At 41.5% G+C, this 14,646-nt stretch overlaps 1 protein-coding gene across 4 annotated transcripts in view; it reads right to left on the reverse strand.

The window, feature by feature from the left end:
- The window catches only part of FAM120C (family with sequence similarity 120 member C), a 178,224-nt gene that overhangs the window by 112,984 nt on the left and 50,594 nt on the right, over window positions 1-14,646 (reverse strand). For all 4 annotated transcript variants that reach the window (XM_059911855.1, XM_059911856.1, XM_059911854.1 and 1 more), the window contains 5 exons: window positions 12,544-12,646; window positions 11,899-11,975; window positions 11,190-11,470; window positions 9,576-9,849; window positions 8,776-8,947 (listed from right to left, as the gene is read on the reverse strand). In XM_059911855.1, coding sequence (XP_059767838.1) covers window positions 8,776-8,947; window positions 9,576-9,849; window positions 11,190-11,470; window positions 11,899-11,975; window positions 12,544-12,646 — 907 coding nt within the window. The remainder of the gene's footprint in view (window positions 1-8,775; window positions 8,948-9,575; window positions 9,850-11,189; window positions 11,471-11,898; window positions 11,976-12,543; window positions 12,647-14,646) is intronic.

Genomic DNA, 14,646 nt, shown 5'->3' on the forward strand with positions numbered 1-14,646 from the left:
AATAATTATTAAGAAAAAAAATTTTTTAAGTAAAAACAAAAAAATAAACGGACGGACAGAACCCTGGGTCAAATGGTGAAAGCAAAGCTATACAGACAAAATCTCACACAGAAGCATACAGATACACACTCAGAAAAAGAGGAAAAGGGGAAAAAATAATATATCTTGCTCCCAGAGTCCACCTCCTCAATTTGGGATGATTCGTTGTCTATTCAGATATTCAACAGATGCAGGTACATCAAGTTGTTTGTGGACCTTTAATCCACTGCTTCTGAGGCTGCTGGGAGAAATTTCCCTTCCTCTTCTTTGTTCGCACAGCTCCCGGGGTTCAGCTTTGGATTTGGACCCGCCTCTGCGTGTAGGTCGACTGAGGGCATCTGTTCTTCGCTCACATAGGACGGGGTTAAAGGAGCAGCTGCTTTGGGGGCTCTAGCTCACTCCGGCTGGGGGGAGGGAGGGGTACGGATGCGGGGCGAGCCTCCAGCGGCAGAGGCTGGCGTGACGTTGCAGCAGCCTGAGGCACACCGTGTGTTCTCCCGGGGAAGTTGTCCCTGGATCACGGGACCCTGGCAGTGGCAGGCTGCACAGGCTCCCAGGAGGGGTGGTGTGGATAGTGACCTGTGCTTGCACACAGGCTTCTTGGTGGCGGCAGCAGCAGCCTTAGCGTCTCATGCCCGTCTCTGGGTTCCACGCTGATAGCCATGGCTCGCACCCGTCTCTGGAGCTCGTTTAGGCGGCGCTCTGAATCCCCTCTCCTCACGCACCAGGAAACAAAGAGGCAAGAAAAAGTCTCTCGCCTGTTCGGCAGCTCCAGACCTTTTTCCAGACTCCCTCCCGGCTAGCCGTGGTGCACTAACCCCTTCAGGCTGTGTTCACGCTGCCAACCCCAGTCCTCTCCCTGCGATCCGACCGAAGCCCGAGCCTCAGCTCCCAGCCCCCATCTGCCCCGGCGGGTGAGCAGACAAGCCTCTCAGGCTGGTGAGTGCTGGTCAGCACCAGTCCTCTGTGCGGGAATCTCTCCGCTTTGCCCTCCATACCCCTGTGGCTGCGCTCTCTTCCGTGGCTCCGAAGCTTCCCCCCTCTGCCACTCGCAGTCTCCGCCCGCGAAGGGGTTTCCTAGTGTGTGGAAACCTTTCCTCCTTCACAGCTCCCTCCTGCTGGTGCAGGTCCCATCCCTATTCTTTTGTGTCTGTTTTTTCTTTTTTCTTTTGCCCTACCCAGGTACGTGGGGAGTTTCTTGCCTTTCGGGAGGTCTGACATCTTCTGCCAGCGTTCAGTGGATGTTCTATAGGAGCAGTTCCACGTGTAGATGTATTTCTGACGTATGTGTGGGGAGGAAGGTGATCTCTACGTCTTACACTTCCGCCATCTTCTCTCTCCGATCTATATTATTTCTTTCCTTCTTTTACCTTTGGGATTTTTTCTCTTCTTTTTCTACTTTCTTTAGCCGTAAGTTTACGTTAATTGAGATTTTTCTTGTTTCTTGAGGTTAGCTTGCATCACTATAAATTCCCCTCTTAAAACTGCTTTTGCTGCATCCCACCATAGATTCTGGATCATTGTGTTTCTATTTGCATTTTAAAAAATAATTTGTTTTATTTATTTATTTATGGCTGTGTTGGGTCTTCGTTTCTGTGTGAGGGTTTTCTCTACTTGTGGCAAGCGGGGGCCACTCTTCATCACAGTGCACGGGCCTCTCACTATCGCAGCCACCCTTGTTGCGGAGCACAGGCTCCAGACGTGCAGGCTCAGTAATTGTGGCTCATGGGCCCAGTTCCTCCATGGCACGTGGGATCTTCCCAGACCAGGGTTCGAACCCATGTCCCCTGCATTGGCAGGCAGATTCTCAACCACTGCACCACCAGGGAAGCCCTCTATTTGCATTTGTCCCCTAGTATTATTTGATTTCCTCAGTGACTCATTGGTTGTTTAGTAGCATATTGTTTAGCCTCCATGTGTTTGGGGTTTTTTGCAGGTTTTTTTTCCTTGTAGTTGATTTCTAGTTTCATATTGTTGTAGTTGGAAACAATGCTTGATATGACTTCAATCTTCTTAAATTTACTATGACTTTTTTTGTGGCCCAGCATGTGATCTATCCTGGAGAATTTTCCATGTGCACTTGAAAAGAATGTGTATTCTGCTACTTTTGGATGGAACTTTTATATATCTACTAAGTCCATTTGACTAATGTGTCATTTAAGGACAGTGTTTCATTGATTTTCTGTCTGGATGATCTGTCCATTGATGTAAGTGGGGTGTTAAAGTCCCCTAATATTACTGTGGTACTGTCAACTTCTCCCTTTATGGCTGTTAGCATTTGCCTTATGTATTTAGTTGCTCCTATGTTGGCTGCATACATATTAATAATTTTTATATCTTCTTGGATTGACCCTTTGATCATTATGTAATGTCTTTCTTTGTCTCTAGTCCTGGAACTAGTGTTGGAAGGCTAATGGGTGGGGCTGGGACCCAGAGTGTCCAGGGCCTGGTGTTCACCCACTAGCAGATGAGGCCAAGTCCTGGGGCTAGTGCCGGCCCACTTGTGGGTGGAGCCAGGTCCCAGTGTGTTGGAGTTGATGTTGGCCTGCAGGTGGATGGTTCTGGGTCCTGGTGTGGCTGGGAGCTCAGTACAGCAGCCAGCCTACTGGTGGGTGGGTCCATATACCTGCCCAGCTAGCTGTCTGGCCTGGAATGTCCCAGGACTGGTGCTGATTGGCTGGTGGGTGGGGCCAGGTCAAGGCAGTAATAAACTAAAGAGAAGGTTCCAACATGGCGCTTACCAGCACCAATATACCCGTGATAGGATGAGCTCCAAGAAATGGCCACTGCCAGCTTGATGTCCCCATGATGACTTTCAATTGCCTCCTGCCTCTCTGAGAGGCTCTGCAAATCAGCTCTTGGTTTGACCCAGGTTCTTTTCAAATTACTGTTTCTTTCCTGGGTCTTGGAGTGTGTGAGATTTTGTGCATAACCTTTAAAAGTGGAGCCTCTATTTTTCACAGCCCTCTGGCTCTCCCAAAAGTAAGTTGCACTGGCCTTCAAAGCCAAATGTTCTGGAGTCTTATCTTTCTAGTCAGTACCCAAGGTTGGGAAGCCCAATGTGGGGCTCAGACCTGTTGCTCTTTGGGGAGACCCTCTACAATTGTAATTATCCTTCCATTTGTTGCTCATCCACCCAAGAATGGGTCTTGAATATACTGCAACTCCACCCCTCCTACCTGTCTCATTGTGGTTCCCTATTTATACCTTCAGCTGTAGAATATCCTTTCTGCTAGTCTTCAGGTCATTATCATGGATAGTTCCTCCATAATAGTTTCAATTTTGTTGTGTCCATGGGAGGAGGTGAGCTCAGGGTCTTCCTACTCCACCATCTTGGCCCTTGACAATTTTTTTTTCTTGCCCTTGAAAATGTTGTGGCAGAAGGGACTCCATGGCTAGTGATGAAAGATCAGCCTTTATATGTATTATTTCCCCCTATATGTAAAGCATCATTTCTCTCTGGCTGCTTTCAATAATTTTTCTGTCTTTAGACTGACAAGGGCTTAATTTCCAAAATATACAAACAGGTCATACAACTCAATATTAAAAAAACAAACAACCCAATCAAAAAATGGGCAGAAGATCTACATATACATTTCTCCAGGAAGACATACAGATGGCCAAAAGGCACATGAAAACATGCTCAGCATCCCTAATTATTAGAGAAATGCAAATCAAAACTGCAATGAGGTATCACCTCACATCAGTCAGAAGGGCCATCATCAAAAAGTCTACAAATAATAAATGCTGCAGAGGGTGTGGAGAAAAGAGAACCCTCCTACACTGTTGATGGGAATGTAAATGGGTGCAGCCACCATGGAGAACAGTACTGAGGTTCTTTAAAAAACTAAAAATATCAACGTGATACACCATATTAACAAATTGAAGGAGAAAAACCATATGATCATCTCAATAGATGCAGAGAAAGCTTTCGACAAAATTCAACACCCATTTATGATAAAAACCCTGCAGAAAGTAGGCATAGAGGGAACCTTCCTCAACATAATAAAGGCCATGTATGACAAACCCACAGCCAACATCGTCCTCAGTGGTGAAAAACTGAAACCATTTCCACTAAGATCAGGAACAAGACAAGGTTGCCCACTCTTACCACTATTATTCAACATAGTTTTGGAAGTGTTAGCCACAGCAATCAGAGAAGAAAAAGAAATAAAAGGAATCCAAATCAGAAAAGAAGAAGTAAAGCTGTCACTGTTTGCAGATGACATGACACTCTACATAGATATTCCTAAAGATGCTACCAGAAAACTACTAGAGCTAATCAATGAATTTGGTAAAGTAGCAGGATATAAAATTAATGCACAGAAATCTCTTGCATTCCTATACACTAATGATGAAAAATCTGAAAGTGAAATTAAGAAAACACTCTCATTTACCATTGCAACAAAAAGAATAAAATATCTAGGAATAAACCTACCTAAGGAGACAAAAGACCTGTATGCAGAAAATTATAAGACACTGATGAAAGAAATTAAAGATGATATAAATATATGGAGAGATATACCATGTTCTTGGATTGGAAGAATCAACATTGTGAAAATGACTCTACTACCCAAAGCAATCTACAGATTCATTGTAATCCCTATCAAACTACCACTGGCATTTTTGACAGAACTAGAACAAAAAATTTCACAATTTGTATGGAAACACAAAAGACCCCGAATAGTCAAAGCAATCTTGAGAACAAAAAATGGAGCTGGAGGAATCAGGCTCCCTGACTTCAGACTATACTTCAAAGCTACAGTAATCAAGACAGTATGGTACTGGCACAAAACCAGAAACATAGATCAATGGAACAGGATAGAAAGCCCAGAGATAAACCCACGCACATATGGTCACCTTATCTTTGATAAAGGAGGCAAGAATATACAGTGGAGAAAAGACAGCCTCTTCAATAAGTGGTGCTGGGAAAACTGGACAGCTACATGTAAAAGAATGAAATTAGAACAGTCCCTAACACCATACACAAAAATAAACTCAAAATGGATTAAAGACCTAAATGTAAGGCCAGACGCTATCAAACTCTTAGAGGAAAACATAGGCAGAACACTATGACATAAATCACAGCAAGATCCTTTTTGACCCAGCTCCTAGACAAATGGAAATAAAAACAGAAATAAACAAATGAGACCTAATGAAACTTGAAAGCTTTTGCACACCAAAGGAAACCATAAACAAGACCAAAAGACAACCCTCAGAATGGGAGAAAATATTTGCAAATGAAGCACGGACAAAGGATTAATCTCCAAAATTTACAAGCAGCTCATGCAGCTCAATATCAAAAAAACAAACAACCCAATCCAAAAATGGGCAGAAGACCTAAATAGACATTTCTCCAACGAAGATATACAGATTGCCAACAAACACATGAAAGAATGCTCAACATCATTAATCATTAGAGAAATGCAAATCAAAACTACAATGAGATATCATCTCACACCAGTCAGAATGGCCATCATCAAAAAATCTAGAAACAATAAATGCTGGAGAGGGTATGGAGAAAAGGGAACACTCTTGCACTCTTGGTGGGAATGTAAATTGATACAGCCACTATGGAGAACAGTATGGAGGTTCCTTAAAAAACTAAAAATAGAGCTAACATACGACCCAGCAATCCCACTACTGGGCATATATCCTGAGAAAACCATAATTCAAAAAGTCATGTACCACAATGTTCATTGTAGCTCTATTTACAATAGCCAGGACATGGAAGCAACCTAAGTGTCCATCATGAGATGAATGGATAAAGAAGATGTGTCACATATATACAATGGAATATTACTTAGCCATAAAGGGAAACGAAATTGAGATATTTGTAGTGAGGTGGATGGACTTAGAGTCTGTCATACACAGTGAAGTAAGTCTGAAAGAGAAAAACAAATACTGTATGCTAACAGATATATATGGAATCTATGGGAAAAAAAAAGTCATGAAGAACCTAGGGGTAAGATGAGAATAAAGACACAGACCTACTAGAGAATGGACTTGAGGTTATGGGGAGGGGGAAAGGTAAGCTGTGACAAAGTGAGAGAGTGGCATGGACATATATACACTACCAAACATAAAATAGATAGCTAGTGGGAAGCAGCCGCATAGCACAGGGAGATCAACTTGGTGCTTTGTGACCACCTAAAGGGGTGGGATAGGGAGGGTGGGAGGGAGGGAGACACAAGAGGGAAGAGATACGGGAACATATGTATATGTATAACATTCACTTTGTTATAAAGCAGAAACTAACACACCATTAAAAAAACAAACAAACAAACAAAACCTAAAAATAGAGTTGCCATATGATCCAGCAATCCCACTCCTCAGCTTATATCTGGAAAAGACGAAAACTCCAATTTAAAAAGATACATGCACCCCAATGGTCATAGCAGCACTATTTACAATAGCCAAGATACGGAAGCAACCTAAGTATCTACTGACAGATGAATGGATAAAGTAGATGTGAGATACATACACACACACACACACACACACACACACACACACAGAGGAATACTACTCAGCCATAAAAAAGAATCAAATTCTGCAATTTGCAGCAACATGGATGGACCTAGAGAATATTATGCTTAGTAAAATAAGTCAGACAGAGAAAGACAAATATCATATGATATCACTTATATGTGGAATCTAAAAAATGATGCAAATGAACTTATTTACAAAACAGAAACAGACTCACAGACATAGAAAACAAGTTTATGGTTACCAAAGGGGAAAGGGGGGGGATAAATTAGGAGTTTTGGATTAACAGATACACAGTACTATATATAAAATAGATAACTAACAAGGACCTACTGTATAGCACAGGGAACTATATTCAATGTCTTGTAATAACCTATAATATAAAAGAATATATATATATGTATATGTATAACTGAACCATATTGCTGTACACCTGAAACTAACACACATTATAAATCAAGTATACTTCAGTAAAAAAATATTTCTTCTGTCCTTAGATTTCAAAGGTTTGACTGTAATGTATCTTGTCATGATTTTATACTATTTACAATTCACTCAGCTTCTTGAATCTGTGGGCTTATGTTTCTGCCAAATTTGGGAATATTTATTTAAGTTATTAAATATAAATATTATGTATTATTTCTTTGAGTACTTTTGCAGCCTTACCCTCTTTCGCCTCTCCTTCTGAGACTCTGATTGGCACAAATATTAGATCTTTTGTTATAGTTCCACTGATCCCTGTTCATTTTTCAGTCTATTTTCTCTTTGTTATTCAGATTAGTTAATTTCTATTGTTCTTTCTCCAAGTTCACTGATTATTTTCTCTGTTGTCTCCAATCTGCAGTTTAACCCATCTTTTGTGTATTTTATTTCAGTTATTGTATCTTTTAGTTCTTAATTTCCATTTGTTCTTTTGTATATTATATCTCTTTGCTAAGACTTTCTATTTTTAATTTGTATCAAGAATGTTCAGCGAATTCCCTGGTGGTCCAGTGGTTAGGACTTGGCGCTTTCACAGAACAAGCCACACAGCACGGCCCAAAAAAGGAATGTTTAGAATTGTTTGTCAAAGTATTTCTCTCTCATGGCTGCTTTGAAATCCTTATCAGGTAATTCAGTCATTTGTGTTACAGTGATTTGATTTTCTATGGATAACACAAATCTATTGATTTTCTTTCCTCAGTCAGTTTGAGATCTCAGTTTGATATCTTTCTGGTTCTTGGTATGATGAGGGATTTTCAATTCAAACATTAATATGTCAGGTATTATTTTATGAGACTCTGGATCTCATTTAAATTTTGTGTTTTAGCAGGTCTTTTCTGACACCACTCTGGTGGGTGAAGGAGGATGCTGTCTCGTTACTGCCAAGTGGGAGTAGAAGTCCTAACTCCCCATGTGCCCTTGTCTGACACTTCCACAGCAGGAGCAGGTGGCATACCTTCTTACAGTCTGGCAATGGTAGAAGTCTAGGTTCTTCATTTGGCCTTTGCTGGTAGGGGTATGAGTGGGCTACAGTTTTTCTCTAGTGTTTGGCTGGAATAGAGTAGTTATTATCTAAAAGATTTCTGTATTACTAGGTTGTTCCTTCTGCGTACTTTGGCTAGAGAGAGCAGGCTCTTCTTGGTCTGCACCTGTTGGTGTTTCTGGGCTGCCAGCTTGTCCTGCACACAGTCTGGGATATACAAGGCACAAAGAAAACCCAGGGAACTCACTACTGCAGCATTCCTTGGATCCCAAGGCCCTTAGCAAATCTGTCACTTCTGTTCACCTTCTAGGGTATCTTGTGCTTGTTTTATGTATAATATCCTGAGCTTTTAGTTTTATTTAGCAGGAGGAATAGGGAAAAGTATATCTATTCCATCTTCCCAGAAGCAGAAATCTAGTTGGTTCTTTTGAACATGCTAATTTGACCATATCACTCTGCAGCTTAAAACATCTCAATGGCTCCAATTACCTACAGGATCAAATCCCAAAACAAAAACCTCACTGAGGAGGAGAGACTGTGTCAGATACACTTCTACATTCCCAAAGTCCAGCATGGCTCTTATAAGTAAGAGTCACTCTGAATGCCTAAAGTTTAAAGAATTTGGGCTTAAGTTAATGCATTTCCCATACCAGTATTTGTTCTGGTGAATTATGCACTTTCTTAGAGACTATTCCATAGCCAAAAGTATGATGTACTTGCATAGACATTTTTGCCCTGAGTCAAAGCATTGAGAGAACTGTCAAAGCTAGAACCACACGTACCTTCTACAGGCAACCGCCGCCGTATGGCCAGGCGTTCCATTTTCCTCTGTGTCTCTGCCAGACTGAAAAGGACCCCATATACATATTGACGAGCTGACCGGAACAGGAGAGCAGCTGGAGGCAGCTCCATGTTACACTCATCCTCAATACATACAGGGATCTTAATCTCACCCTAATGAGAAAATGGTACAGGAGAAAGGAGAAAATTAGTTACCTCAAGGTTTGGAATTGAGCTGAGAAGAACCAGTAATGAACTGTAGCCTAGCTATTAAATTTTCTACTTGTATTTAGACAGAATTTCACACTAAAAAGAAGTTGTAACAAGCCGAACTGACCATAGGCAGCTTAAAAGCTAAATTCCATTTTTAAAGTCTCTGCTATGACTAACTACAGCTGACTAAGTGGAGAAAATTCATCTTAGACATTTTGCTGAGGGATAGATTTGTATGGTAAGACTGGAGGAAGGGAATAGCTCTGGAGAAGTAGACGGAGAGGTAAAGAACAAGGGCATAATGCCTCTTCTTAGAGTGTGTCCATCCCTAGACCAGAGTCCACAAACATCGTGCATTATCTTCTTCAAAATCTCACAATTACACTTCTCTTCTAGGCCTCATTTACTGCACAGTCCCATCTTTTGCTGGTCTCACCTCACTAGAGACCCTTGATACAATGAGGGGCCCCAGCACACTTGATCTCCTTTCAGATACAATCGTCAGAATTTTCTCTGGTAACTTACAGTCCTATGAAGTGTGAAGTACAGTGTTAAGAGCAGGGAGGTAGGTGTTGATGTGTTCTCTCACCTTAGTGAGGACATGGTAGATATATGGGTACATAAGACCCCTTCGATGTCTGTGTTCAGCAACCCGCAAGACTTCTGGAGCTACTGGAGGTAAGGGCGGAATGGTGATGTCCATATGGTTCCTCGTAGACATAGACAGCAGAGATGGGATGTGGGGCTCACCATCACCCAGGCTGGCATCTGAAACTCCAGCATCGATGGGCTGTACCCAAGACCCTCTGTCACCATTTGGATCCTCCCATCCAGGCTGCTGCTGAAGTGTTTCTGTGATGTGACTAAAAGGTTTTAAAAGATAGTGTAGAAGAGAGAAAGGGGGTTGATAAAGACATTCCAACTCAAGATGTCTGTTCTGATTCCAAGGAATCTTAACAAACCCTCTGGAAGCCAGGATACTGGGTTATCACTGGACCTGATACCTTTCCTCTCAGTGGCCATCACTATCCTCCTGGCTTCTTTCATCTGATATAAACCAAAGCAATCAAAAGTCATGGGAACCGGGCTTCCCTGGTGGCGCAGTGGTTAAGAATCCGCCTGCCAAAGCAGGGGACACGGGTTCAAGCCCTGGTCCGGGAAGATCCCACATGCTGCGGAGCAACTAAGCCCGTGTGCCACAACTACTGAGCCTGTGCTCTAGAGCCCGCGAGCCACAACTACTGAGCTCACGCACCACAGCTACTGAAGCCCGCGTGCCTAGAGCCTGCGCTCTGCAACAAGAGAAGCCACCGCAATGAGAAGCCTGCGCACTGCAACAAAGAGTAGCCCCCGCTCGCCACAACTAGAGAAAGCCCACGCACAGCAACAAAGACCCAACAGAGCCAAAAATTTTTAAAAAAGTCATGGGAACCATTCTGAATCCTTTATACCTTATAAGAGGCCATGTTTAGAGTCCGCTCATGTTCTAAGGAAATAACTACAATTTAAAACCTCAGGAACTTCCCTGGTTGTCCAGTGAGTAAGATTCCATGCTCTCAATACCGGGGGCCCAGATTCAGTCCCTGGTTGGGGAACTAGATCCCGCACGCATGCTGCAACTAAGAAGCTCGCATGCTGCGACTAAGACCCAGCACAGCCAAAATAAATATAAAAACAAACAAACAAACAAAAACCCAAAAAACCCTCAAAGCAGCTCTGTCTCCCAGGAATAATCTGCTTGGGGGACTAATCTAAGAACAAATGAGCTTATATAAAATCTCATTGTTTTAATCCTCAGAACCCTGTCTTAGTTACCAAGCAATATAACTGCATATTCAACTGTTCCAATACCTCAACTCTATAAAGTCTTTCAATTTTTTTTTTCCATTCAACCTACTCTCCTTCACAAATTGAGAGACGACAGACATGATACATAGCACACCACTACCAGGGCTTCCCTAACCAGCTGCTATGCTGCCTTCTACCTCAGTGGCCTGGGTATCTGAAAATTACCACCTGTACAGGGCCCAGATGAGCATGAAGTAGCCAAGCACAGAGAGAATTTTCCCACTTCACTTAAGAGCAAAGAGTCACAGAGAAAAGCCAGGAACATACACTTTCCCACATTCCCTACCTAGGTTACCGCAAAAGAATACAGATGCTTCAGAATTCTGTTCCCTGGGGTGCCTGTACAGATACTTACTCAGAGCTGGCTCCATTTGGCTCATCAGCATCAGAGGAAGAGGAGTGGGAAGAGTCTGGTCCCAAAGGAGGTGAGGCTTTGGAAGTCAGGTAATTGGGAAACTGGGATGCAGAGGAATCATAAGAGACAGCCCAACTGGCAAAGGGGCTGTCCTGCAGCATGGGATCCTCAGAAAAAGCATGGGATTCCCCCAAAGCATGGGGGGAGAAGAGAAGAGAGGAGTTGGGTCCCACTGGGAATGGTGGTGGATATTTCATTTTCTGGGGCACGTGGTGAGAAAACTAAAGGACAAAACAGACAGAAAAGCTCTTTATTTAACATTTTACCAGGCTCCAAGATGGTTTCCCCAGAAGTTGTGACATAGTGGATGATGCCAGTAGCTGGAATTGTTTGGATACAAAGAACCTACTGAGAATAACAAGAAATAATTCTAACAGTGATGTATGGACAGAATCCTCCAAAGGCAGGACAATGGACCAATCTATGTCTCCTAGAACCATTCTTCCAACATTATCTAATTTACCTTCACAGTGCCCTAGTGGTTACTTATTTGGATGTTTTCTTTACAGAGTCCGCCAGCCTCAAGTTGAGAACGTGACATTCTGATAATACTGAATCACCCTAACTCCTTAACTCAGATTATAAAAATCGGGAAGCAACCCAAGTCTAACGCTATCAAGTGGTGTCAAGCTTCTTAAAAGATATTTACCATTGGCTTTCCAGCAGAGATAGTGCCCATTTGATTTCGTGGAATGGGAGGATTTCCAAGTCGATTATTCCGAAAACCTGAAGCAAAGAGAAAGGGCTATCCTTTAGTCAATCTTAATAATTGTACCCTGTTATATTCTGCTAACCTCAAATCACCTGAGAAATTATTATTAATAAATAAGTTAACAATTTATTGAACAGCTACTATGCGCCATGCCAAGAACCTTACATAAATTATTTCTTCTGATAACAACCCTATTAAGGAGGTATCCTGAGCCACATTTCATACAGATGTGACTTGCAAAGATCACACAGCTAGTACATAGCAGAGGTAGAATTCAAACTCAGGCCTGACCCCACAGACAGGGCAATTTTACATATACCAGGCCACAACGGAGATTAGCACCAGAAGAAGCCCAAGCTAAGGAAATCGCATTGGATCCCATCTATAAATTCAAGAAATGAGGGCCCTGTTTCATGTCACCTCTCTTATTACATGGAAATCAAAAGGATGTCTATCAAATAGGAATGACTTCTAGGAGGGTGCAATACAAATAAGTGATTCCACTCTGTCCCAGGAGTTCCTGAGGGACTAACTCAGTTTCCTCTATAGACAGAGCAGCTCGGGGTCAAATGGAAGCCTTACCTAGAAAGGAGGAGGGACCCACTGGCAGCGAAGAGAGTTTGGTTGTGACTGAATAGTACTCAACTGCTTTCTTGAATCGTTCTATTTTATCTTCTGTCCTGGACTGGATGTTGGAACATCAAATGTTCAGAAGAAGAAATAACATGAGAGTGTCTTTGTCATGCAATTTATAATTTGAGAGTCAAAACAGTAGCAGAAATCAAATGTTTAAAGAAACCCAAGGGAGCAATTTTTCATGCTGCAGAAAAGATTAGGTAGGGAGAGAGCATTATAGAACATAAAAGCTGGAATACTTAAAAAAATTAAGTTTAAAAATAAATAAATAAAGTTTACTTACATTTTGTGCTATTCTAGAATGGTCACATGATCATTAGAAAAAATACATAAAGATAGGAGAAAAAAACTACACAGTACCATCACCCGAAGATATTTTGGTGTGCTTCCTTCCACTAATTTTTTTTTTTTTTTTTTTTTTGGCTGTGTTGGGTCTTCATTGCTGCGTGCAGGCTTTCTCTAGTTGCGGCGAGCAGGGGCTACTCTTTGTTGTGGTGCACGGGCTTCTCATTGTGGTGGCTTCTCTTGTGCGGAGCACAGGCTGTAGAAGCACGGGCTTCAGTAGTTGTGGCACGTGGGCTCAGTAGTTGTGGCGCGCGGGCTTACTTGCTCCGCAACATGTGGGATCTTCCCGGACCAGGGCTTGAACCCGTGTCCCCTGCATTGGCAGGCGGATTCTTAACCACTGCACCACCAGGGAAGCCCTCCACTAATTTTTAAAATACATTTTTTTGTTGAAGTATAGCTAGTCTATTTTAATACACATATTTTTCTATAGTTGATACCGTACTCGGTGTACAATTTCATATCTTGCTTTTATTACACTACATGATAATTTTGAATGGCTGAATATTTTATCATTATACATATATCATAAATTATTTAACTACTTCTCTAATACCTGACATTTAGGTTATTTCTCACATTTGGCTATTATAACTTACACAGAAAAGAACATATATGTACGTATAAGTTTTTTCTGGATTTCAGATTATGTCCATATGAAAATGTCCCCAAAGTGGAATTATTGGTTCAAAAGGTATGAATATTACAACCAGAACCACTTAAACATATACAAAATCCACAATGTGAAATCACTATATATCCACCAGAATGGCTAAAATTAAAGACTATAAATATCTAGCACTGGCAAGGATATGGAGTGACTGGAATCCCAATACACTGCTTGTAAGAATGTACATTGGTAGAGTTGAGAAAACAGTTTGGCAGTTTCTTATAATGTTAAACATATATTTGCCATATGGCACAGCAACCCTACTCCTAAGTATTTATCCAGGAGAAATGAGTACATATGTCCACCAAAATATATGAACAAGAATACTAACAACAGCTTTATTTAATAGCTCCAAACTGGAAATAACTCAAATGTATAGCAACAGAAGAATGGATAAATTATGGTATATTCATATGATAAAAAACTGTGCAGTAATAAAGAACAAAGGACTGATATATGCAACAACATGGACTAATCTCAGACATAATAATGAATGAAAGAAGAGACACACAAAAGAGTACATATAAAGTTCAAGTAGAAGCGAAACTTATCTATGGTGATAGAAAATACCGTTTACCTCTGCGGGGTTGGGGCTGAGAAGGGGCTTTTCCTTATCAAGCTTTTTCCAATGTAATTTTTAAATCCTCTTGAATATAATTTATGACCTTCATAATATTTCATCAAATAGAATATAAGATATTAAAGTCATTTCTAATTTCTCATTATAAATAGTGCTCTGATGAGCATATTTTTACATAAGTTTCTTGGGTTATTTCATAGGGCATATTCTTAGAAGTGAAATTACTAGGTCAAAGGATATGGTCATTTTCATAGACTCTTTTTTTTTTTTTTTTTTTTTTTTTTTTTTTAATTTTATAGCTACTTTATTTATTTATTTATTTATTTTTGGCTGTGTTGGGTCTTCGGTTCGTGCGAGGGCTTTCTCCAGTTACGGCAAGTGGGGGCCACTCTTCATCGCGGTGCGGGGACCGCTCTTCATCGCGTTGCGCGGGCCTCTCACCATCGCGGCCCCT

The sequence above is a fragment of the Balaenoptera ricei genome, chromosome X (genome assembly GCF_028023285.1).
Source record: "Balaenoptera ricei isolate mBalRic1 chromosome X, mBalRic1.hap2, whole genome shotgun sequence".
NCBI classification, from domain to species: domain Eukaryota; kingdom Metazoa; phylum Chordata; class Mammalia; order Artiodactyla; family Balaenopteridae; genus Balaenoptera; species Balaenoptera ricei.